The following is a 23,530-nucleotide window of genomic DNA, read 5'->3' on the forward strand; positions in this document are numbered from 1 at the left end:
GCAGGGGCCACTATCGAGAAGGCCCTCTGCCTGGTTCCATGTAACTTCACTACTTGGAGTGAGGGAACCACCAGAAGGCCTTCAGAGGAGGACCTCAGTGTCCGGACTGAATGATGGGGGTGGAGGCACTCCTTCAGGTATCCAGGGCTGAGGCAGTTTAGGGCTTTAAAGATCAGCAACAACACTTTGAATTGTGCTCAGAAACGTGCTGGGAGCCAGTGTAGATACTTTAGGACCAGTGTTATATGGTCGTGGTGGCTGATCCCAGTCACCAGTCTTGTTGCTGCATTCTGGATTAATTATAATTTCTGAATCACCTTCATAGATAGCCCCAGGTCCTTCCCCCAAAATTGCATCATCTGCCTGCCACCCCTGGTCTCACACTGTGACCTGCAATTTCAGGGCATGCTATTGGATGAAGCAGCAGGTGTCAACAAGAACCAGCAGCCTATCCTGCCCTCGGGCTTGCAGCCTCCTAAGACCATTGTCTCCAGCTGGAACCGCAAGGTGAGAAGCTTCCATTCTTCCTTTGTCCTTTAAGGGGTTCTTTCTCTTTAAGCCAGGGGTGGGGAAACCTGTGGCCGTCCAGATGGTGTCAGACTACATTTCCCATCAGCCCCCTCCCCAACGGTCAGGGCTGAAGGGGGTTGTCTGATTTTTCTCTTCCAGCAGACGGGGGAAGCCAACAAGCGAACGAAGTCAGAAACCTTCCGTCTGCTGCACGCCAAGAACATCGTCCGCCCTCAGCTCAAGTTCCGTGAGAAGGTGGACAACTCCAACACCCCCTTCGTCCCAAAGCTCTTTGTCAAGCCCAACGCTCTGAAGCCACTGCCAGAAGGTAAGGGCATGCCATCTCCAAGGCAAGGCTGGGAGAGACTCCCTGCCTGAAACCCTGAAGAGCTGCTGTCAGTCAGTGTAGACCAGTGCTTCCCAACCTTGGGTCTCTAGCTGTTTTCGGACTACAATTCCCATCATCCCTGACCACTGGTCTTTCCTAACTAGGGATGATGGGAGTTGTAGTTGAGGCGTTCTCAAAGTCAAGGAAGGATTAATAAGAATACACACAGAGGCTTGAACCAGCAAGACTCTGGGAAGGGTGCGTATAATAATCTCTGCCTTTCTCTCCACCCCTCGGCCCAGGTCGTTTTATTCACAAAAGAACTTTTACAGAGTGTTCGTAAGAACCAATCAGATTTCTTCTGAGCATTTCAACAAACCCCACGTGGGGACAAAGTTAAACTACCAAAACTAATTAAGCACACATACTTTTGGGGTAAACAAAACAGAACTACAAAGGAATGCATTTGGCAACCCCGAGCAAGCAATATACATGATAAGAAGGATGGCCAGGAGGACAGCGATCATTATCACCTTTATGTGAGACCTGTTTCCTGGCCCTAAGATTAACAGCCTAAGATTAACATATCAGAAAAGCTACATCAAAGAAACTGGCCCAGAAACTGGGCTGTGTACGTGAGTTGTCAAGCAAAAGAAATGTGCAGTAGAGGAAATGGCCAGAGATGCAGAGGGTTGTGGGATTTGGTCAAAAATTATTGTCAATGAATTGAACCCAGTCAACACAATGCATTCATCGTGGACACAATGGCTTGATGCATATTTTATAATTCCTCATAGTAATCCCACTTAACCCCACACTCTGGATATTTGCACTCCTAGAGTAGTCAAAAAAAAAAAAAAGCAAAAAAAAAGCTGGATACCCGTGGTTGGGAAACGCTGGTGTAGACAACACTGAGGAAGATGGACAAAAGGTCCCTAGCAGCTTGCTGTGTTCCTATGCTCAGAGTGCAAAGGTTATTATTGCAGAGGGAAAGCAGCAGGCTGCCAATTAAAAAATAAATAAGTCCTAGAAAGTAGATCTATCACCTCTAACCCTTTTTTCCCTCTCCGGACATCCAGTGCTCTCAAAAAGCAGGCGGGAACGGAAGGAGCGCCCGGAGGATTTGGATGTGCCGGCTGCCTTGGCCGACTTCCTGTATCAGCAGAGGACCCAACAGACTGAGCAGGACATGTAAGAGAGCGATTGGTCAAGCAGGTCGGGGCCTTTCAGTTCCCCCGAGTTTGACAGGTGGCCGGGGGCGGGGGGGCAGGGACCCACTTGTCAAAATGCCTGGCAGCACGACCAGTACAAAGCTTTGCAGGACCCAGGGATCAGCTTGATTGTGGAGGCTCGCACACCCTGTATTGGCCCAACCATGTCCTTCGTTGGCTACTAGCCAAGAAGGTTACATTCTCCCGCCTCTGTCCAAAGCAGTATGCCTTTGAATGCCAGTTATTGGGAATCGCAGGTAAGGAGAGAACTGCTGTTGCACTTAAGTCCTGCTCTTAAGCTTTGGGGCATCTGTCTGGCCACTGCGAGAACAGGAGGCTGGACTAGACAGGCCCCCTTTGGCCTGATCCAGTTTCGGGGCTCTTCCCGAGTTCTTATGTACCTGCCCCCACACCTGCGATGCCATGTTTGACGTCAGGTATACAGCAGGTGTGTGGGGTTTGTCCCTAAATGGCCTGGCAGGCCTAAATATCTCCCTAGGCAATTGATTCTGCATCTGGAGCTTGCTCACAGTTCTCTAACTTTCCCTTCTCCTTCCTCTCATCCTAAAAGGTTTGCTCACCCTTACCAGTACGAATTGGCACATTTTTCACCACCAGCCGAACTTCTTGAAAAGCCGCAAGTTCAGGTAAGCTTTCTTTCTTTCTTTCTTTCTTTCTTTCTTTCTTTCTTTCTTTCTTTCTTTCTCAAATAATGTTTCATTGAGTAGGTCACGCACAAAAGTTAAAGCCTTCTGGCTTCGTGCCTGCCGAGCCGTAATGTCTTGCTACACCTTGTGGTGTAGTGGTTAAGAGCGGTAGACTCATAATCTGGGGAACTGGGTCTCCGCTCCTCCACATGCAGCTGCTGGGTAACCTTGGGCTAGTCACACTTCTCTGAAGTCTGAAACACTCAGTGTTTGTTGTGGGGGAGGAAGAGAAAGGAGAATGTTAGCCGCTTTGAGACTGTCAGGGTAGTGATAAAGCGGGATATCAAATACAAACTCTTCTCCCCTCCCAGATGTTCAGGCCCCTGGAGGAGACACCCTGCCATTTCATCTCCACCTTGGACGAGCTGGTGGAGTTGAACGAGAAGCTGGTGGGCTGCAAAGAGTTTGCCCTGGACTTGGAGGTACGAATTTGTCCTGGTTTTTTTAGTTTTGTGTCCTGCAGCAAAACTTTTGCAATGGGCTGAGAAGATCCAGGTGTGAAGTGTTCATAGCTTGGGTGTGAAAACTAGAGATTTCACATTCAGCTTGGATCTTCTGTTAATTCCACAAACTTTCAAATTGTTAATTTGATTCAAGAGCCCAGGAAGCTGCTTTTTATACAAAACCAGATGATCGGGTCCATCTAGCTTGGTATTGTCTACACTGACTGGCAGCTGCCCTCCTGGCTTTCAGGCAAGGAGTCTCTCCCAGCCCTACCTGGAGATGCTGCCAGGTAATTTATTTATTTCATTAAAAAAAATTACACCACTGGATTGTAAAAAAACAAAAACAAGCAGTTTACAAAGGCAATAAAACAATGACATAATCAGTAAAAGCAGTAAAAATAACTATTAAACGTTTAAAAAATTTAAACCAGCTGTAAACTAAAAAACTGATTAAAACATACATCAACATTCTGCATGTCTGGGTAGGCTTGTCTAAACAAAAAATGTTTTTAGCAGGCTCTGAAAACAGTGCTTCCAGTTACCCACCCAGGGAAGGCAAGCTGTTGCATTTGCTGTGAATTGATGGACCCCTTTCCTTTATTTCTCTCCCTCTCTCATGATCCACAGCACCATTCCTACCGGAGTTTCCTGGGCTTGACCTGCCTTATGCAGATTTCCACCCGGACAGAAGATTTCATCATCGACACGTTGGAGCTGCGGAGTGACTTGTACATCTTGAACGAGACCTTCACAGACCCTGCAGTGGTCAAGGTGAAAGGCCTTTTATTTCTTTTTACAAATGGGTCAAGTTTGGGTTTGCCCTTCACCCCACTCTTCCAGTCAAGCTTAAAACAACAAGCTGATGCAAATAAAATCTAGCAGGGTTGTCCAGGTGCTTCTTCTAAGGACAGATTCCTCAAGCTGAGGAACAGCCTGGAGGAGCAGCCGGGCTCCTCTTGGTTCCTCAAGTCACCTGGCCAGGCTGGGCCGATGAGCCGCAGTGCCCTTTTAGGCCATTTGCATTAACTGCTCTGTAGAGCAGCAGACACTAAGCCTGTAAGCCTAAGGATGGGCAAGCTGTGGCCCTCCAGATGTTCGGGGCTCCCAGCTCCTATCTGGCATCTTCTCATGTGTCCAGGGACAACAGTAATTGTAGAAACACTGGGGGGAAAGGGGAGCCTTGCAAAAGGTTGCAAACTGCCCCAGGGGTGCGGGAATTCAAGTGCTTAGACCAGAGTTTCCTAAACTTGGGTCTCCCAACTGTTTTTTGACTACAGTCCCCATCATCCCTGACCGCTGGCCCTGCTAGCTAGCGATGGTGGGAGTTGTTGTTTTTAAGTTGTTATTTATACTTTTCAAGTTTATACGTTTCATTAGTTTTACAATCAATTTAACATTTCAGAGTTTGACTTCCTTCCCCCTCTTTCTGCAGTTCCTTACATTTATTTTTTCATATCTTCTGCATATCTAAATTAACTTAATTTGCTCATTTATTCATTTTCTTTACATATATACTCTTATAAAACTGCAGGTTATTATAATAATCCTGCCAATGTTTTTATCTGTTTGCAATTTGTCTGTAAGTATTCGACAAACCATTTCCATTCTTTTTATAAAAAGATTGTTATCTTGATTTCTTATTCTTCCGGTAAGTTTCGCCATATCTGCATATTCCATAAGCCTTTGTATCCATTCTTCCTTTGTTGGTACTTCTGCTTCTCTCCACTTTTGAGTGAGTAGCATTCTTGCTGCTGTAAATAAATAAATTTCTGTACAGTTTAGTTAGTTCTGTCCCTATAATTCCCAAAATAAAAGCTTCTTGTTTTGTTTTGTTTTTTACAAAAGTTATTTTGAACATCCTTTTCAATTCATTATATATCATTTCCCAGTAAGCTTAAGCCAGGCGTAGGCAAACTTGGCCCTCCAGATATTTTGGGACTACAATTCCTATCATCCCTAGCTAACAGGACCAGTGGTCAGGGATGATGGGAGTTGTAGTTCCAAAGCATCTGGAGGGCCAAGTTTGCCTATGCCTGGCTTAACCTTACTACAAGACCACCAGGGATGATGAGCGTTGTAGTCCAAAAACAGCCGAAGACCCACGTTTTGGAAACCCTGGCGCAGGCAATGCCATCCTGAAATGACCAGAAGGATACATACACGGGTGGGTGGGAAGACAGGGAACCTTCTTGACATTTCCCCCGCTATTTATGGCTCTGGTGCTTCGCAGGTCCTGCACGGCGCCGACTCGGACGTGGAGTGGCTCCAGCGAGACTTTGGCCTCTATTTGGTGAACGTCTTCGACACCCACCAGGCGGCTCGGCTCCTCAATCTCGGCCGGCACTCCTTGGACCACTTGCTCAAGCTCTACTGCAAGGTGGATGCCAACAAACAGTACCAGCTGGCGGACTGGAGGATACGGTATGGAGGGGTGGGGGTAGATTTGGGATGTTCCAATCCCATCTTGAGGTTATAGCAATGTGAGTCTGTACAACAAGCTTCCACCCGCCCTGGTCTCCCAGAACCAGAAGAAGCATGAAGTGGGAGGGGCAACGATAGGCACGCAGGCGCAGTCTTTGATTGCTTGGGGGAAACCCTAGAGAGGAGAAGACATAGATGGCTGTAGGGAGGTGGGGACCTTTAGTCTTGGCAAGTGATCCATTAGGGAAGACCTGCTGGGGGTGAGCTGCTGTCCTCATTAGGCCCTATCCTCCACCAAGTTTGTGCAGATCCTGTTATTTTATTATTATTTTATTTATACTTTAGAAATTCATACATTTCATTAGTTTTACAATCATTTAACATTTCAAAATTTGACTTCCTTCCCCCTCTTTCTGCTGTTCCTTAAATTTATTTTTAATGCCGTCTGCATATCCAAGTTCATTTAACTTGCTCATTTAATGATCTACTGTAAATATACACTCTTTTAAAACTCTAATCCTGCTAATGTTTTTATCTGTTTACAATCTATCTGTAAATATTCAATAAACCATTTCCATTCTTTTATAAAAAGTATGTTATCTCGATTTCTTATTCTTCTGGTAAGTTTCACCTTTTTCTGCATATTCCAGAAGCTTTTGTATCTATTTTTCCTTTACTGGGACTTCTGCTTCTTTCCACTTTGGGGCAAGTAGCATTCTTGCTTGCTGTAGTAGCATACATAAATAAATTTCTATACAATTTAGCTAGTTCTGTCCCTATAATTCCTAAAAGAAAAGCTTCTGGGTTTTTAAATAAAAGTTGTTTTGAACATCCTTTTCAATTCATTATATATCCTTTCCCAAGGAAATGAAATGTGCGAGTCCCGTTCTTGCTAATAAAGAGTTAACTCCGCTTCGTGTGATTTACTGGCCAGTGTGGTGTAGTGGTTAAGAGCGGTAGTCACGTAATCTGGGTAACCGGGTTCGCGTCTCCGCTCCTCCACATGCAGCTGCTGGGTGACCTTGGGCCAGTCACACTTCTTTGAAGTGTCTCAGCCCCACTCACCTCACAGAGTGTTTGTTGTGGGGGAGGAAGGGAGAGGAGAATGTTAGGCGCTTTGAGACTCCCTCGGGTAGTGATAAAGCAGGATATCAAATCCAAACCCTTCTCTTCTTCTACTGCTGGCTCCCTCCTGACCACCACGCCTGAGATTCCCCCGCTCCTTGCGTAACCCATGTTTCCCTGTCTCTCCTCTAGACCCGTCCCAGAAGAGATGCTCAATTACGCCCGCGACGACACACATTACTTGCTGTACATCTACGACCGGGTCAGGGAGGAGCTTTGGGAGAAGGCCAACGGGCAGCCTACTCAGCTCCAAGTGGTGTGGCAGCGGAGCAAGGACATCTGCTTGAAGGTGAGCTCCCTGTGTTGGGCAGAGGCATGCAAGGCAAGGAGGAGCGCGCGCGCGCACACACACACACACACACACACACACCCTCCACCCCCAGATAGGAAAATGCAGCACACTAGACAAGAGTTTCAAAAAGCATGGGGAAAATGCAGAGAATACTTCATTTAATAATACATTCCTGGACTTGTTTCAATTAATGTCTGCTGGAGACTTTGTGGATATTTAAGTTATAATTAGAAAAATCTTAATAATTATTCATAAAGGAATCAGTTTATAAGAAGTAAATAAGGAGGCCAGATACAGGATAAAGGAAGTCTTTCATTTGGTTGTTTGTATTGTTGTATGTTATTGTATGTTATGTTCACGTTTAATGAGGGTGGATTTGTGTTTGGGGGTGGGGGCTTATGTTATGTTGTAAATAAAATTCAAAGAAAAAGAGAAAATGCAGCATGGAAGGTTTTGAGCGGGTGCTGGGAAACTAGAGTTTAGCACGGGGGCAGCCAACCTGTTGCCCTCCCAGCCGTTGCTGGACTCCCACCTGCGCCAGGCAGCTGGGGGTCAGGGATTCCCCCTGCCAGCAGCAGCACACAAGTCCTTGCAGGTCGCTCATGCCGCTTCCACCTGCCTCTTCTCCCTTAGAAATACGTCAAGCCCATCTTCACCGAAGACTCGTACCTGGAGCTCTACCGGAAGCAGAAGAAGCACCTCAACAGCCAGCAGTTGGCGGCCTTCCGGCTCCTCTTTGCCTGGAGGGACAAGATGGGGCGGCAGGAAGATGAGAGCACGGGGTGAGTTCTTTTACAGGGGACTGCCGGAGCGGGCTATAGGACCCAGTGTGGTCTAGTGGTTAGAGTGTCTGACTAGGACCTGGGAGAGACACAGGTTCTGGTCCCCACTTGGTCCTGGAGCTCTCACTGACCCAGTCACTTCCTTGCTCAATCCAGCCTATCTTGCAGAGCCATCGTTGATATTAAATGAGTGGCGAGCCGTCCACTTGGGCTCCTTGGGGGAGAAACGTGGGGTATAAATGCTATAAATAAAAGGGGAGCTGTTAGAATCGGGAAGGGAACAGAGCCCTTGCTCGGCAAAGGAATCCTTTCAAAGCTGCCTGGACCACTGAGCCTCTTGAGCTTGCCAATCATAAGGTCGGCAGTTCGAATCTGCGCAATGGTGGTGAGCTCCTGTTTCTTTGTCCCAGCTCCTGCCAATCTAACAGTTTGAAAGCATGCCAGTGCAAGTAGATAAATAGGGACTGCTGCGGGAGCAAGGTAAACGGCGTTTCCGTGCGCTCTGGTTTCCATCACGGTGTCCCATTGCGCCAGAAGTGGTTTAGTCCTGCTGGCCACATGGCCCAGAAAGCTTCTTGTGGACAAACACCGGCTCCCTCGGCCTGAAAGCTAGATGAACGCCACAACCTCATAGTTGCCTTTGACTACATTTAACCATCCAGGGGTCCTTTACCTTTACCAGTAGTGGAAAACTGAATCTGGCCAGGGGGCCGATATTTCACCCACCCATCCACCTCTTCCTCCACAGGCCACACTTGACAGGTGGGCAGAGTCATAGTAGGAATTGAGGTTTCTGTCTGTCCCCTACAGGCTTGTTTCCCTTTCTCTTCCTCTCTAAAAAGGGAAGGAGAAAGAGAGCTAAAGCTAGTAATATATTTGGCAGGTCTCTTTACAAGACTGATCTCAGTGTACAGCGAAAGTAGTGGCATTTAACATTTAGTTAGTAATTGATTCACTGAAGGTTTTCCAACAGAGGTTGGATGGCCATCTGTCTGTGATCCTCTAGCTGTGATCCATTGTGGGGGGTTGGACTTGATCACATTTGGGGGACCCCTTCGAAATATACAATTCTACCATTCATTTCTCCCCTTGTCCCGCAGGTACGTGCTGCCGAACCATATGCTACTCAAGATAGCGGAGGAGCTGCCCAAGTAAGTGTGCCTTTTGCTTTGCAAGGGGAAGAACAGGTGTTTATTTGCAGCAGCAGCAACAAAAATACACGCCTGTGCTGCCAACACTTGAGAAAAAATATACATCATGGCCACGAACAGAATAAACTCCCCAAAGCCAAATGACATCCCCATTAAACAAATGCACGGAACACATCACTAATCAGTAGATCCAATTAATAGTATTTGAAACATTAGCTGAGTCACCTCTTTGGGGAAAGCATGGGGGGTGAAGAGGTGAATTTTGAAACCGGGTGCCCAAATAGTAATTTTCCTTTCCCCCAAAGTGGCATGTTTTCCATGAGAAAATTTGATCAGAAGCTAGGAAGAAAAAATGCTCCTCTTATCGGAATTCTTTCTGCTTTCCTTCTTCATCCTCTCCCAACCTTTGCATCTCTGTTGGGGAAAGGCATTGCAGACACCCCTGCGGCTTTTCTTCCTTCTTCTCCTGTGATTGGTCTGTGGCTCCATCATTCTTCTGTGCCCCACCCACATTCCTTTAAGGACCAGCTCTGGGACAGGAAGCGGCTAAGATCATCCTGGTCCTACAGCATCTCAGGGTCAACACCCTGTTGTTGTTGCTGCTGCTGTAGTTGTTACATTGCAGGGGTTGGACTTGATGACCCATTTTGTCCCTTCCAGCTGCACAATGCTGTGATTTTCATCAGCTAGCATTTTATCTTTTTAAATATGTCCTCCTCCTTTTGCTGATTTGCAGGGAGCCCCAGGGCATCATCGCCTGCTGCAACCCAGTTCCTCCCCTCGTTCGCCAGCAGATCAACGAAATGCACCTCTTCATCCAGCAGGCCAGAGAGATGCCTCTGTTGAAGGTATGTGGGGGACGACAGTTTTAAGTACAGGACAGCTGTGTTTCAAAGCAACTGAACAGGTTAATCCCAGGCATCTCTATGGTGTAGAAGAAGAAGAAGAAGAAGAAGAAGAAGAAGAAGAAGAAGAAGAAGAAGAAGAAGAATTATTATTCTATTATTTATACTCCACCCACCTGGCTAGGTTTCCCCAGCCATTCTGGGCGACTTACAGCATGTAAAACATTGGACATTAAAAATTTCCCAATACAGGGTTGCTTTCAGATGTATTCTAAAAGTGAGATAGCTGTTTATTTCCTTGACATCTGATGACAGGGCGGGTGCCACTACCGAGAAGGCCCTCTGCCTGGTTCCCTGTAACCTCACATCTCTCAGTGAGGGAACTGCCAGAAGGCCCTCGGAGCTGGAGCTCAGTGTCCGGGCTGAACGATGGGGGTGGAGATGCTCCTTCAGGAGAGACTCCTGTCTCTGAATTCTTGGAGAGCTGCTGCCAGTCAATATAGACAATACTGAGGTAGGTGGGCCAACAGTCTGACTTGATGGAAGGAAGCTTCCCATGTTCCTGGGTTCATACCAACTCTCTTCCCTAAAATCAGCCTGCTCTTATGCCAAGTTAGTACCAGTTATGCAATAAGAATAAAATTATGCACTGTTTGTCAGCCTTCTAGCATATGTTTTCTTGAGCAGTTAGATTTTTTTTAAAATAATTTTTATTAACCGGCCAATCAAATCAAATCAAATCACATCACATAAATTCCGAATTACAAAGCCGAATTTTAAGTTTTGTTGAGGGGACCCATATTTCAAGATCTGAAGGGGGATTCTGATCCTCTTCTTGCTACTGCGTTAATGTCCAAATCAGTCCAAACAAAGTTCATAATTCTATCCAGTCTTATCTTGCTGTTTCCACATCACATCTTGTTCATATATTTTCTCTTTTTTCTTTATGATCTCTTCTGATAGTCTCCTTAAGCCGATAAACACCAATAATAATCCTGTGTGAATTAGCAGTTAGAATTTTTATGGGCATTCCTTGACTGCTGGTATCATTGCTGTTCAGCCTGTGACTGGGAAGTAGACTTGGAGGTGTCAGGGTGGAGCGTTTGTGTGTGTGTGCAAGAGATCTTTAATGTGATCTTAATTTTATCCTTATAATTATTTCTCCTTGCCCCCTCTTAGTCTGAAATTGCAGTTGGTGTGAAAAAGAGAGGACCTCTTCGAAACACAGAGGTAAGCTTTTTTCTGATGCCAATCTTGCATTTGTCTTACTTTTTCATGTACCGAATTTACAGTACATACCACTTGACTGGAGTGAGACATCTAAGCGGCTTATAGGGAAATATTTAAAATTATCGATAGAAAAACAGCTTGAAATAATTTAACCTGAAGTGTAAGAGATTGAGACACATTGATGTGTGTGTATTTGGATAGGCTTGCCTAAACAAAAATGTTTTAAGCGGGGGACTAAAAAGAGTGCAGTGACAGCTCCTGCCTGGTGTCAATAGGCAGGGAGTTCCAAAGTTCAGATTCAGCCACACTAAAAGGTCAGTTTAATAATAATAATAATAATAATAATAATAATAATAATAATAATAATAATAATAATTAATAATAATAATTTATTATTTATACTTTGCCCATTTGGCCACTCTGGGCAGCTTCCAACAGAATATTAAAATACAATAACCTATTAAACATTAAAAGCTTCCCTAAACAGGGCTGCCTTCAGATGTCTTCTAAAAGTCTGGTAGTTGTTGTTCTCTTTGGCATCTGGTGGGAGGGCGTTCCACAGGGCGGGTGCCACTACCGAAAAGGCCCTCTGCCTGGTTCCCTGTAACTTGGCTTCTCGCAGCGAGGGAACTGCCAGAAGGCCCTCAGAGCTGGACCTCAGTGTCTGGGTAGAATGATAGGGGTGGAGACGCTCCTTCAGGTATACTGGACTGAGACCGTTTAGGGCTTTAAAGGTCAGCACCAACACTTAGTTTCTTCCAACTAAGGAACAAGTATTATGTGACACCCGCAGATCAATGCAGCTAGGTGGGCACATTGGGGGTACGGCGATCCTGCAAGTACTGCTTGCAAGAGGTTAAAGGCTTTACCTGCCAACAGTAAGTAGATAAATAAAAAGTTTAAGGGTTCTGCGTGTTGTAGCTTTGCATGCAGAAGGTCACAGGTTCAATCTCCAGCTAGGTCTGAAAGTTTCTGCCAGTCAGTGTAGGTAAACCTGAGGGAGAGGGGCCAATGGTTTGACCTGATATCAAGCAGTTCCCTATGTGACCAGCCCTACCTTCAGAATCATGAGGGCTAGGATATCTTTAATTTCCTTTGGCAGAAGCCGGAGAATCATTTGTTTGGACCTCACGACAGCTCGCACGTGCCACAGGACGAGAAGCCGAACCACGTGGATCCAGGTGGGTCGGGAAAGAGGGGTGAAGAAGAACCCCCACCCCTGGGTTCTAAGCGCACAAACCCCTGTAACTGGTTCACTTTTTTTGCAGGCTCCCATGATTCCGTGGGGGGAGCCATGACAGTTTAAAGCGGTCTAGCACAGCCTTAAATGTATAGTGCTGATGGGCCCTATATAACTGTGTGGGTCTGTCAACTTAAGTTGCCTCAGGTGGAGTGTAAAAAATAAGGAAAGGAGAACCATGCGCCCATCACGAAGTTCATTTGAGGATTAAAATGTAATGAGTAAATGTTAATCTTTTTTTAGAAAAGGTTTATTTATACTTTTCAAGTTTATACATTTCATTAGTTTTACAATCAATTTAACATTTCAAAGTTTGACTTTCGTCCCCCTCTTTCCGCGGTTCCTTACATTAATTTTTTTAATATCCTCTGCATATCCAAATTAACTTAATTTACCCATTTATTCATCTTCTTTAAATATACATGTAACCCAAGGTACCACTGCATGCTTTTATAAAACTGCATGTTATTACAATAATCCTGCCAATGTTTTTATCTGTTTGCAATTTATCTGTAAGTATTCAATGAACAATTTCCATTCTTTTTATAAGAAGTTTGTTATCTTGATTTCTTACTCTCCCGGATAAGTTTCACCATTTCTGCACATTCCATAAGTTTTTCTATCCATTCTTCCTTTGCTGGGACTTCTGCTTCTTTCCACTTTGGGGCAAGTAGCACTCTTGCTGCTGCTGTAGTAGTAGCATGCATAAATAAATTTCTATGCAATTTAAAGTAAATGGTAGTCTTAATTCCTTGTGCTTTTGTTTCCTTCCCCCTCCTCTTGTCATTCAGCACCTGGGCTGAGCCGGGAGCAGGTGCGCCTCTTTTCAGACGCAGAGGAGGAGACGGAAAGGTCGGACGAGTCGCCAAGTCTGTCCTGCCTGCTGCTGAAAGCCAGCATTGACATCTTTAATGTAGGTTGGGTTTCTGAGAACAGGGCAGGGGACCAAATGAGCTAGAACAGGGGTAGGGAACAGTATTCAGCTGTTGGCCCACAATCCTGGTCTTTCCCCCAGCCACTTGGGAGCGGGGGGCACAACCCCTGTCTCTTCCCTCCCCTGCCCCACTGAATGGGGCATGATCCTTGTCTCTGCCCATGTTTGACACCTAGCTTGGGTTGCCCACCTATCAGTCGCCTGATCTCACAACAGATTAAAAAGCAAGTACCTTGGCTGTCAAACGGAATCCGTTCTGGAAGTCCGTTCCACTTCCAAAACATTCGGAAACCAAGGCGCGGCAGGAGCTCCCTGCACGCAATCAGAAGCTGCGTCGGACGTTCGGCTTCCAAAGAACGTCCACAAACTGGAACACTCACTTCCAGGTGCGCGGCGTTTGGGAGTCAAAACGTTCGAGAGGCAAGGCATTCAGGATCCAAGGTACGACTGCAGTAAAGTCTCTAGGTTACAGTGGAACCTTGGTTCTCAAACGGCTTAGTTGACAAATCGGCTCCCGAACGCCGAAAACCCGGAAGTAAGTGTTCCGTTATTCAGAAGCTGAACATCGGACTTGACTTTCACTTGAGTGCAGGAGGCTGCAGCCAATCGGAAGCTGCGCCTTGGTTTTTGAACGGTTTCAGGAGTCGAACAGACTTGCTGAATGGATTAAGTTTGAGAACCAAGGTTCCACTGTATTTATTAATAAAAGCAACAGTGGATCAAAATGCTATAAACAGCCAGCCAAAACAGAAGTACAAATCAGCAACTGTTTGCTTCTATGTACTGTTCTTTTAAAGCAAACGGGAGGGTGCCGCCGGGGCGGACCTCTTGATATTTAAAATGCAATCTTAACGCATTCAGGAGATTTCCAGGCAGGCCTCTCCAATTCTGTACTTAGTCCCACTAATCTATATTTCTGCCTTCCCAAAGGAGACGGAAGCAAGTGAGGAAGAGGACGAGAGTTTGACAGTCACCCAGCGGAAAGCCCGCCAGATCATGGAATCCTTCGAAAACCCATTCCGGATGGTAAAATGTCCTTGTTTTCCTACCCAGTGGTTTGGCTCGTATGTAACACAACCATGGTTTGCTTAACAACTGTGAGCTAACCACAGTTGATCAAGCAAACCACAACTCATTTATTCCAAAGTCTGTTCTGTCTTCCAGCTTCTTGTTGCTCGTGCCTTTGTATTTTGGGGTGCGGCGGCCAAACAAACCGTGCTTGATAAAGGGTACTGGGCTCACACATAATGCCAAGATATAATTAAGACAAGCCAAGCTTGGTAAAGACAGCAACAAACCATGTCTTCAGATCATGGTTTACTAACATTCGAACAAGCCATTGGGCAGGGTTTGCACCACGCTAAACCCTGGGTTAGTAAACCATAGCTTAGCATTATGTGTGAACCTAGCCAGTGTTAATAAGCAAATGACAACTCCATCATCTCTAACTTAGTGGCTGTGCATATTTTAATCATAACATTTTCCTGCCATCCTGTTGTAGGGAGAAGGAAAACATTTCCAAGTGGTAATTTTTTTTTAAAAAAAAAAGCAAACCCAGAGATTTTTCATGTTGCCCTTCTTTCTCTCTTTTTGTCTTGGCAACGTGTTTATATATGTAAACAGATATATTGCTTGTTAATGTAGCATCTGAATTGCACAAACTCCACAGCTGGGAAGCTGTTTGCTTCTAGGGGGCTTTGTGAGTCTCCCCACTCCTTGGGAGTTGCAGAATTCATACTGCAAGATAGATTCCTGCAGCACGAATCCTTTTGGGGGAGTGAAGTGGTCCCTTGGAATTCTGATTTCTTTTAATTAACAAGCGGTGCACCCCACTTTTAATCCAGAATTGGTTCCCCCAAACAGCTTACAGTTGCAAGTGGGCCCTGGTTAGTCAAGCTCAGAAGTGGGGAATCTGGCCAGGGCAGCAGGCAGGTTGTGGCCCTCCAGACCTCTCTGTGTGGCCCTCTGGCCCCTCCCCAAGCCACACCTCTTCACTGTTCCTGCTCCAAACACTCCTTGAATTCTTTTGCCTGGCTGGAATATGTCTTTGAACTCTTGAGTATGTCTTTGAATTGCTTGTCTGGACAGAGAATAAAGACGGCTGTATGTGTGAGAGAGGCTGGCAGATAGAGACAGAGAAGAAACTAGTTAGGCGAAGGCAAAATTAACATTAATTGCTCTGCTTGCTTTTGCCACGTGGCCCCTGGAAGGTTACTTGGAAGGGAAATGTGATCCTTGGGCTGAAGAGGGTTCCCCAGCCCTAATCTAGATATTAGGGGATATCTATATACCTACGGGATCGCCTCTCCTGGTATGCCCCACGGAGGACCTTAAGGTCCATAAATAGCAACACCCTAGAGGTCCCGGGCCCTAAGAAAGTTAGATTAGCCTCAACCAGAGCCAGGGCCTTCTCAACACTGGCTCTGGCCTGGTGGAATGCTCTGTCTCATGAGACCAGGGCCCAGCGGGATCTGATTTCTTTCCACAGGGCCTGTAAGACAGAATTGTTCCACCTGGCCTTTGGCTTAGAATCAGTTTGATTCCCTCCCCCTCTTTCTTTTTCCTTTCTCCTCCTGTGAAGAGGCTGCATCCTAATGTTTTAATGTATTTTAATCTTGTTTTTTAAATTGTATTTTAATCAGCTTGTTTTTATTATTGGTTGTTAGCTGCCCTGAGCTCGGTCTTGGCTGGGGAGGGCAGGGTATAAATAAATGTTATTGTTATTATTATTATTATTCCCATGGCTGTGTTTTTCCTTCCCTCCAGTATTTGCCAGCGGACCAGAACCCCGCTCATATCTCCCAGTTGGCAAAGTTTGACCCGTCATCGAAAATCTACGAGGTAAGAACAGTTATTTCACAAAACTGCCCCCTGCTCTGGTTATAAGCCGGAGTTGTCCACACTGGCTGCCATTGGCCTTTGGGCTGCGGTTCCCTCCAATTCTGCCGTCTAATCCTGTTAACTGGAGAACAACAGGAGCGTGGGTGGCAATCTGCCTCACACCACGTCTGACCATTGCTTCAGCTAGCTCAGTGCTGTCAACACTGTCAGGCAGCGGCTCCCCAGAGTTTCAGATGTTCCGTCTCCCTACCATACCTGGATCTGCCAGGGATCGAACATGAGACCTTCTGCACACAGTGCAGGTTCCTCAACCACTGTGCTGCTGCCTACACCCTCCCTGGAGATTGGGCTGGCTCGGCCACATGCACCACAACACGGTGTAACATTGGCAGACTTGTGATTTGTGTGTGTGTGTGTGTGTGTGTGTGTGTGTGTGTGTTTCCTCCTCCCAGATCAGTAATCGGTGGAAGCTCCTAAGCCAGGCCCAGCTTCAAGCAGGGACAAAGAAAGAATCTGCTAAGAAGAAGATCCAGCAGACAGGTGTGAGGCTGGCCTGTTTGTTTTTGTTTTGTTTTGATTATATTTTTGTTAAAGATTTCTTAGTTTACAAAAAAATACATGCATTGTCTCTTTTTTCAAGTTGCGTTTTCTACAGATCAAAGGTTTCTTTTTAATAGCTTTAATGAAATTTGCCAAAATCTACACTACCGACATGGGCTGCCACACGTCCCATGGGACATTTCAGCTATTACGAGGGCTGAATACCAGCTACATCCGGGAAATCCTGGACGTATGGCAACCCTAGGCTTGGGTGTCCTGGAATCTCAAAGCTCTGATTGACCACAATGCATTGCTAGTTGTGTGCCAGCATGGCAGTCCTTGTGCTAACTTTGCCCTTTCCATCCTTCCCCCACCAGCAGCTCATGAAGTCCCCAAGAAGGAAAGCAAAGGCAAAGCGGAAAACGCAGTCTCTGTCCGCCAGCTGGTTGCGGTAAGTGGGGTCCCTCGACCCAGCAAACATTTGCAGTTCTAGGGCCCATCTTTTAGCCCATGGGTAGGCAAACTAAGGCCCAGGGGCCAGATCTGGCCCAATCGCCTTCTAAATCCGACCCGTGGACTGTCCTGGAATCATTGTGTTGGTATACACGAGTAGAATGTGTCCTTTTATTTAAAATGCATCTCTGGGTTATTTGTGATGCATAGGAATTTGTTCATTTCCCCCCCCCCCCCAATATAGTCCGGCCCCCCACAAGGTCTGAGGGACAGTGGACCGGCCCCCTGCTGAAAAAGTTTGCTGACCTCCTTTTCAGCCTAAACATACATTTGGGGACCCACCCCCAGCCAGACTCATCTGTAAAAATACTATCCCAATTTTTAAAAACCTCAGTGTCGACTTGCATGTAAAATATTATAGCTGAGGACCAGGAATCTAGATCTAGATTTGGGGGGCCCTGCCTCCTTGGCTCCATAAACCCATCCACAGTGCGTCCTACCCTATAAAAAGCATAATTCAGAATAGTGGTTATCTACGGCCATACTACTCTGAACACACCCAGTCTTGTCTGATCTCAGAAGTTAAGCAGGATCAGGCTTGGTTCGTACTTGGGTGGGAGACAGCTCAGGAATACCGGGTGCTATAGCCTAAAAAGTACAGGCATAGCCCCACCTGGAAAAAATGTCGAGGTTAAACCTGGGACCTCCTGCATGCAAAGCAGACGTTCCTCTGCTGAGCTGCAGCCCTTCCCTGCCCTCTTCTTCCAGGCTATGTTTTGAAACTCCTTCCTTCCTCCCTCCTTTGGTTTTACAGCAGGAACAAGCAGGCCACAAGCGGGAGAGAGTGGAAAGCGATCCGGGTACTGAGACCCCCCGGGCCGAGAAGAAGAAGCCCAAAGCTTCCCCGCAGCCGGAAGAACCAGAGGCCGCTCCAAAGCCCTTCACCCCCTTTGATTACAGCAAATCCGACCTCCAAGTGTTTGCCGGTGAGGCTCCTGTCTGCCCCTGTGAGCTCAAGAGGCTGGACTCAGGATCCACTAGGGCTCTCCTTATGTAATAGTCACGCGTGGGGAAGGTGCCTAACTCAGTGGTCCCAGGTTAGATCCCCAATGGACTCTCCAGCTACGGCTGGGAGAGATGGAAATGCCAGAGGGCTGCTGCCAGTCGGTGCAGACAGTACTGAGCTGGATGGACCAACGGTCTGTGTACAGCAGCTTCCTAACCTTTTTATCACCAACATTATTATTTATTTTATTGCTATTACTACTGCTGTTTAGTTTTGTTTCCGCCCTCTGCTTTGTTTCGACGCCAAGGCAAAATAAGACGCTGCCTAGTTCCCCCTTTTTTTTTTTTAGGGACGCAGGTGGCGCTGTGTGTTAAAACACAGAGCCTCGGACTTGCTGATCAGAAGGTCGGCGGTTCGAATCCCCGTGATGGGGTGAGCTCCCGTTGCTCGGTCCCTGCTCCTACCAACCTAGCAGTTCGAAAGCACCCCCGGGTGCAAGTAGATAAATAGAGACTGCTCTGGCGGAAAGGTAAATGGCGTTTCCGTGCGCTGCTCTGGTTCGCCAGAAGCGGCTTAGTCATACCGGCCACATGACCCGGAAGCTGTACGCCGGCTCCCTTGGCCAATAAAGCGAGATGAGTGCCACAACCCCAGAGTCGGTCACGACTGGACCTAATGGTCAGGGGTCCCTTTACCTTTACCTAGTTCCTTTTTTAGAAGTCTTGGCTGTTTGAATTCTTCCACTGCATGTCTGTTTGACAGCCGGCGCTTTTTATTCATGCCTAAACTTTGCTGGTCTTGATGGCTCTTGAAATGATCTATTCTCTGCAAGAGCGATCTCCTTTGCTAAGATTTGCTTTCTGCCCCCATCTTTCTCCCTCTCTCTCTTTCTCAGGAAGCAGCAGGCCTAAACCCTCAACACAGTTTGATCCCTCCAAGCAAGCTGGCAAGGTAAGGTTGTTTTCTGCACACAGGAATTTTGATAAATCTCTTGAGTCAGGGGAGCCCATGAAGGCTAGTAGCAGAGGATGGCTCAGTTCTGCCTCCATGGTCAATAACGCTTTTGAATATCAGCTGCTGGAAAACACAGGAGGGGAAGAGTGCTCAGGTCCTGTTTCTGGGCTTCCCTTGGGGGCATCGTGAGAATAGGATACTTGACTAGATGGGCCAGTGGGGTAGTGGTTAGAGGCTAGACTAGGACCTGGGAGACCAGCTTTCACATCCCCACTTGGCCATAAAGCTCACTAGGTCCAAGAACTGCTGTTTTGACACCTTCTTTCCGCCTTTCTCTCTCTCAAAAATAAAAACCAAACATAGAAGTTTCCCGGAGCCGGCAAAGTCCAGCAACCAGCCGGAACGAAAAGCATGTCCTACATGGCTGGGAAATCCAACAGGTATGTCCGGACAGTTGTTTGCTAGAACATTCGAGCTGCATTGCAAATATGACTTTAAAGCTTTCTAGTCCTCAACGTTGTTTGTTTGGGGGATGGGACACTTTTTGCCAAGTACATTCTCCATCAAGAGAGCAGTTAAGCTTCAGCTGATGCTTGGAACGTCCCCGGCTAAACTTTATTCCGAAATAAGAATTTATAATGTAATTCTCTTTGCAGGGGCTTCAGGCATAACTGGCCGAAAAGATAGTACGACGCCTGGAAGCTTTTGGAAGAAGCCGTGGAATGCAGAGTTGGAATGGCTTTTAAACGAAAGGGGATGTTGTTTGCCACTGCCGTTTTTTGTACGGATACCTGCTGTTGCTCTTTTTTAAAAAATAAAAAAGATCTATATTAATTTGCTTTTCTTTCCCCCACAAATGATGGAGGAAATGGAGCATCTTAATAGATTTGAGCGGCTGTTTGTTTGTTTCTTCTTCCCCTCTCCATTCATTTAGAAAAGCCACATCCCGCTTCATGCAGCCCCGAGAAGCTCTCAAAGCATCTTTATACAAGATCCTCACGATTTAAAATTGCACATTTGAGTCTGGTAGAGCCAGAATTCACAGCTCACCTGATCATTGTCCTGCCCCTTCCCGCCACTTAAGGAGAAATGATCCTTGTTCTATCTAGCTCACTAATGTCTGCACTGACAGGCAGCAGCTCTGCAGGATACCAGTGTGGATCTCAGCTGCCTTAACTTGAGCTGACCACTGGTCCATCTAGCACAGTATTGCCTATTACAGTAGTGCCCCGCAAGACGAATGCCTCGCAAGACGGAAAACCCGCTAGACGAAAGGGTTTTCCGTTTTTGAGTTGCTTCGCAGGACGAATTTCCCTATGGGCTTGCTTCGCAAGACGAAAATGTCTTGCGAGTCTTGAGATTTTTTTTTGCTTCCCCCCCCCCCTTTATCTAAGCCGCTAAGCCTTTAATAGCCTTTTAGCAGCTAAGCCAATAAGCCTTTAATAGCCGCCAAACCGCTAATAGCGCTAAGCCGCTAAGCCGCTAATAGCCGTGCTTTGCAAGACGAAAAAACCGCTAGACGAAGACACTCGCAGAACGGATTAATTTCGTCTTGCGAGGCACCACTGTATTGTTATTATCTCACCTTTTCCCCAGTCCCAGACTCAAGGCAGTTTACACAGATAAAGCAGAGCTAGCTAAAAAAACAGAAAATACCATTGTCAAAATGTAATTAAACACTAATAGAATTAAAATTATATAAAGGATCCTTTGAAAAGACAGACAATAACAAGAATAGTGTCACAGCACCAGCCCTTTCCTCTGAAACAGTCAGTTCCCAAAGGCCTGTTGGAAGGAAAAGTCTTCACCTGCGGGCAGAAGAAGGCCAGCAAAGGAGGAGTCAGTCTTGCTTCTCCAAGGAGGGAGTTCCAAAGACGGGGGGCAGTCACTGAAAAGGCCCTGTTCCCATCTGGGCAAGTTTGCATGGGAGAATATGGCCTTTCAGATAGCCCAGGCCTAAGCCATACAGGTCTTTATAGGTGATAATCAACATTTTGAATTGTGCCTGGAAACAAGACTAGTAGCCAGTGGAGCTGCTGTAACAGGAAGAGTTGTCTGCTTCCTATTATCGGCCCTGGTCAGCATTAAGATAAATTCAACAGTGTAAATAAGTTTTGATGGAAGTAATAATGGAATACTGGATGGTTTGGTTTATATAGAATATGCAGGGATTTATATTATGCAAAATGAACCATGGAAAGAGAAGAAGGGAAAATTGATTTTTTTAAGGTAGTTTAAATACTCTAAATTGTAAAACAGATTTTTTTTATAATTATTTTTTTTGTTTACAACATAAATCCACCACAACTCAAATAAACAAATCCACCACCATTAGACATAAACAACATAGCATAAACATAACATAAATATTTAACAAACAAAATAAAAGACTTCCTTTATCCTGTACATGGCCTCCTTGTTTACTTCTTATGAACTGTTTTCTTTATGAGTAGTTATGATTTTTCAAATTATGACAAAAAACCCAACAACCCCCCCAAGTCTCCTGCAGACATTAATCGAAACAAGTCCAGGTATGTATTTTAGGGCACTGTTTTGTAAAGTATTCTTTACATTTTCCCCATTCTTTTTGAAATTCTTGTCTGGGGAGTCCCCTAATTGCCTTTGTTAATCTAGCCAATTCAATATAGTTTAATGATTTCTCCTGCCATTCTGCTTTTGTTGGCACAAATTCTTTTTCCAATTTCTGGCAATTAAGGTCCTTGCCGCACCCGTGGCATAGAGGAATATTTTCTGATTGTCTCTTGTTAGGAAATCTGTTATCCCTAATAGGAAATCTTCTGTATTTTTCATAAAGTTATACTTTTAACATTTTTTAAAGTTCATCATACACTATGTTCCAGAAGCTTTTGGTTTTTTTCACAGGTCCACCAGACATGTACGAATGTCCCTTCTGCTTTACTGCACCTGCAACACAGATTTGTTTTTGTTTTATACATTTTAGCTATTTTGGCAGGTGTTAAATACCATCTATAAACCATCGATTAAATTTCCCCTCAACACTTCACAGGATGTAAATTTCCAGTTCTTTTTCCATAGTTCTTTCCATGCTGTTGATAGGTAAAGGTAAAGGTACCCCTGCCCGTACGGGCCAGTCTTGACAGACTCTAGGGTTGTGTGCTCATCTCACTCTAGAGGCCGGGAGCCAGCGCTGTCCGCAGACACTTCCAGGTCACGTGGCCAGCGTGACGAAGCTGCTCTGGCAAACCGGCACCAGAGCAGCACACGGAAACGCCGTTTACCTTCCTGCTATAAAGTGGTACCTATTTATCTACTTGCACTTAAGGGTGCTTTCAAACTGCTAGGTGGGCAGGAGCTGGGACCGAACACCCCGCCGCGGGGATTCGAACCACCGACCATGCGATCAGCAAGTCCTAGGTGCTGAGGTTTTACCCACAGCGCCACCCGCGTCCCATGCTGTTGATAGTTTCCCCTATATCTAAAGCCCACTTGATCATTACCTCCTTGACCTGTTCATCTTTGACCTCCCACTCCAATAATGTATCCTACATTTTAGATATTACTTGTAAAACAGAAAATTTAATAAAAATGATAAAAAGGTAAACCCTACACAAAACCAGAGTGGAGTCCCTAAGAGGTTGACCCGATCTTACAAATAATAAATTATTATTGTTATTCTCTTCTGGCAACCCTCGCACACAAGCAGTCACTTTGGTGCTTTCTGTCACAGAGGTTTGTTTTAACCCCTGAAAGGCACACTCCATTGTTTCTTGAGACAGATGCCAACAAAATAGGCAATGTGCTTCCCCGACCCCAACTTTAACCTTTTATGTTGTTTAGTCGTTTAGTTGTGTCCGACTCTTCGAGACCCCATGGACCAGAGCACTTCTGTCTTCCACTGCCTCCCGCAGTTTTGTCAAACTCCATTGGACCCTCCATCAACTATTATACAACCCACACATCTGAGGCTCTTAATTCTTCTAGACCAGTGTTTCCCAACCTTTTTTGGGCAAAGGCACACTTGTTTGATGAAAAAAATCTCGAGGCACACCACCATTACAGCCCCGTGACGTCAGCGCGCAGCGTCACGCCGGGAGGGACGCACGAAAGTGTAAGTTTCAATTTTTTCCCCTCCCCCTTGCCGGGGAACCTCCAAGCTTGGGGGGGGGGGGAGGAGGCAGCAAAGCGAGGCAGGAAGGAGAGCGCGGCTTGGCTGGGTGAGCTTTGGCAGGGGCAGGGAATGAGAGCCGCGAGGCGGGCGCTGCAGACGGAGGCGCTGCTCGCCGAGCTCGCAGGCAGCCAGGCAGGCAGACGGCGAGAGCCCTGTGCTGGGCGGCCTCTCCTCGCCGCCGCCACCCCGCCTCTCGCCGCCCGACTCGCCTGCCTCCCTCCAGGCAACATCTCGTGGCACACCAGGCAACATCTCGCGGCACACTAGTGTGCCGCGGAACAGTGGTTGAAAAACACTGTTCTAGACTATGTTATCATGAAGCAAGCCCCCACTGCAGCCCATCTCAACTGAGTCTACCGGGCTG

At 46.2% G+C, this 23,530-nt stretch overlaps 1 protein-coding gene and 1 long non-coding RNA gene across 5 annotated transcripts in view; one reads left to right on the forward strand and one right to left on the reverse strand.

Moving 5' to 3' along the window:
* Positions 1-19,907, forward strand: part of EXOSC10 (exosome component 10) — a 22,730-nt gene extending 2,823 nt beyond the window's left edge. The window contains exons 4-25 of one of the 4 annotated variants that reach the window (XM_083512675.1): positions 403-507; positions 670-838; positions 1,918-2,029; positions 2,621-2,696; positions 3,068-3,178; positions 3,830-3,973; positions 5,433-5,623; positions 6,881-7,037; positions 7,674-7,822; positions 8,923-8,973; positions 9,710-9,821; positions 10,998-11,048; positions 12,151-12,229; positions 13,080-13,201; positions 14,153-14,248; positions 15,989-16,063; positions 16,516-16,603; positions 16,981-17,054; positions 17,871-18,042; positions 18,958-19,013; positions 19,380-19,456; positions 19,673-19,907. In XM_083512675.1, the coding sequence (XP_083368801.1) occupies positions 403-507; positions 670-838; positions 1,918-2,029; positions 2,621-2,696; positions 3,068-3,178; positions 3,830-3,973; positions 5,433-5,623; positions 6,881-7,037; positions 7,674-7,822; positions 8,923-8,973; positions 9,710-9,821; positions 10,998-11,048; positions 12,151-12,229; positions 13,080-13,201; positions 14,153-14,248; positions 15,989-16,063; positions 16,516-16,603; positions 16,981-17,054; positions 17,871-18,042; positions 18,958-19,013; positions 19,380-19,456; positions 19,673-19,703 (2,298 nt within the window). In that variant the 3' untranslated portion in view covers positions 19,704-19,907. The remainder of the gene's footprint in view (positions 1-402; positions 508-669; positions 839-1,917; positions 2,030-2,620; positions 2,697-3,067; positions 3,179-3,829; positions 3,974-5,432; positions 5,624-6,880; positions 7,038-7,673; positions 7,823-8,922; positions 8,974-9,709; positions 9,822-10,997; positions 11,049-12,150; positions 12,230-13,079; positions 13,202-14,152; positions 14,249-15,988; positions 16,064-16,515; positions 16,604-16,980; positions 17,055-17,870; positions 18,043-18,957; positions 19,014-19,379; positions 19,457-19,672) is intronic. The other 3 variants (XM_083512677.1, XM_083512676.1, XM_083512678.1) reach the window with 3 other exon arrangements.
* LOC310711206 lies at positions 3,986-13,073 on the reverse strand. Its single transcript, XR_014528382.1, has 2 exons — positions 12,748-13,073; positions 3,986-4,727 (listed from the first exon to the last, which is right to left on the reverse strand). It is a non-coding gene; the product is annotated as an uncharacterized lncRNA (long non-coding RNA).
* Positions 19,908-23,530: the final 3,623 nt, after the last annotated feature.

The sequence above is a fragment of the Podarcis liolepis genome (genome assembly GCF_965112155.1).
Source record: "Podarcis liolepis genome assembly, chromosome: 7".
Lineage (NCBI taxonomy): Eukaryota > Metazoa > Chordata > Lepidosauria > Squamata > Lacertidae > Podarcis > Podarcis liolepis.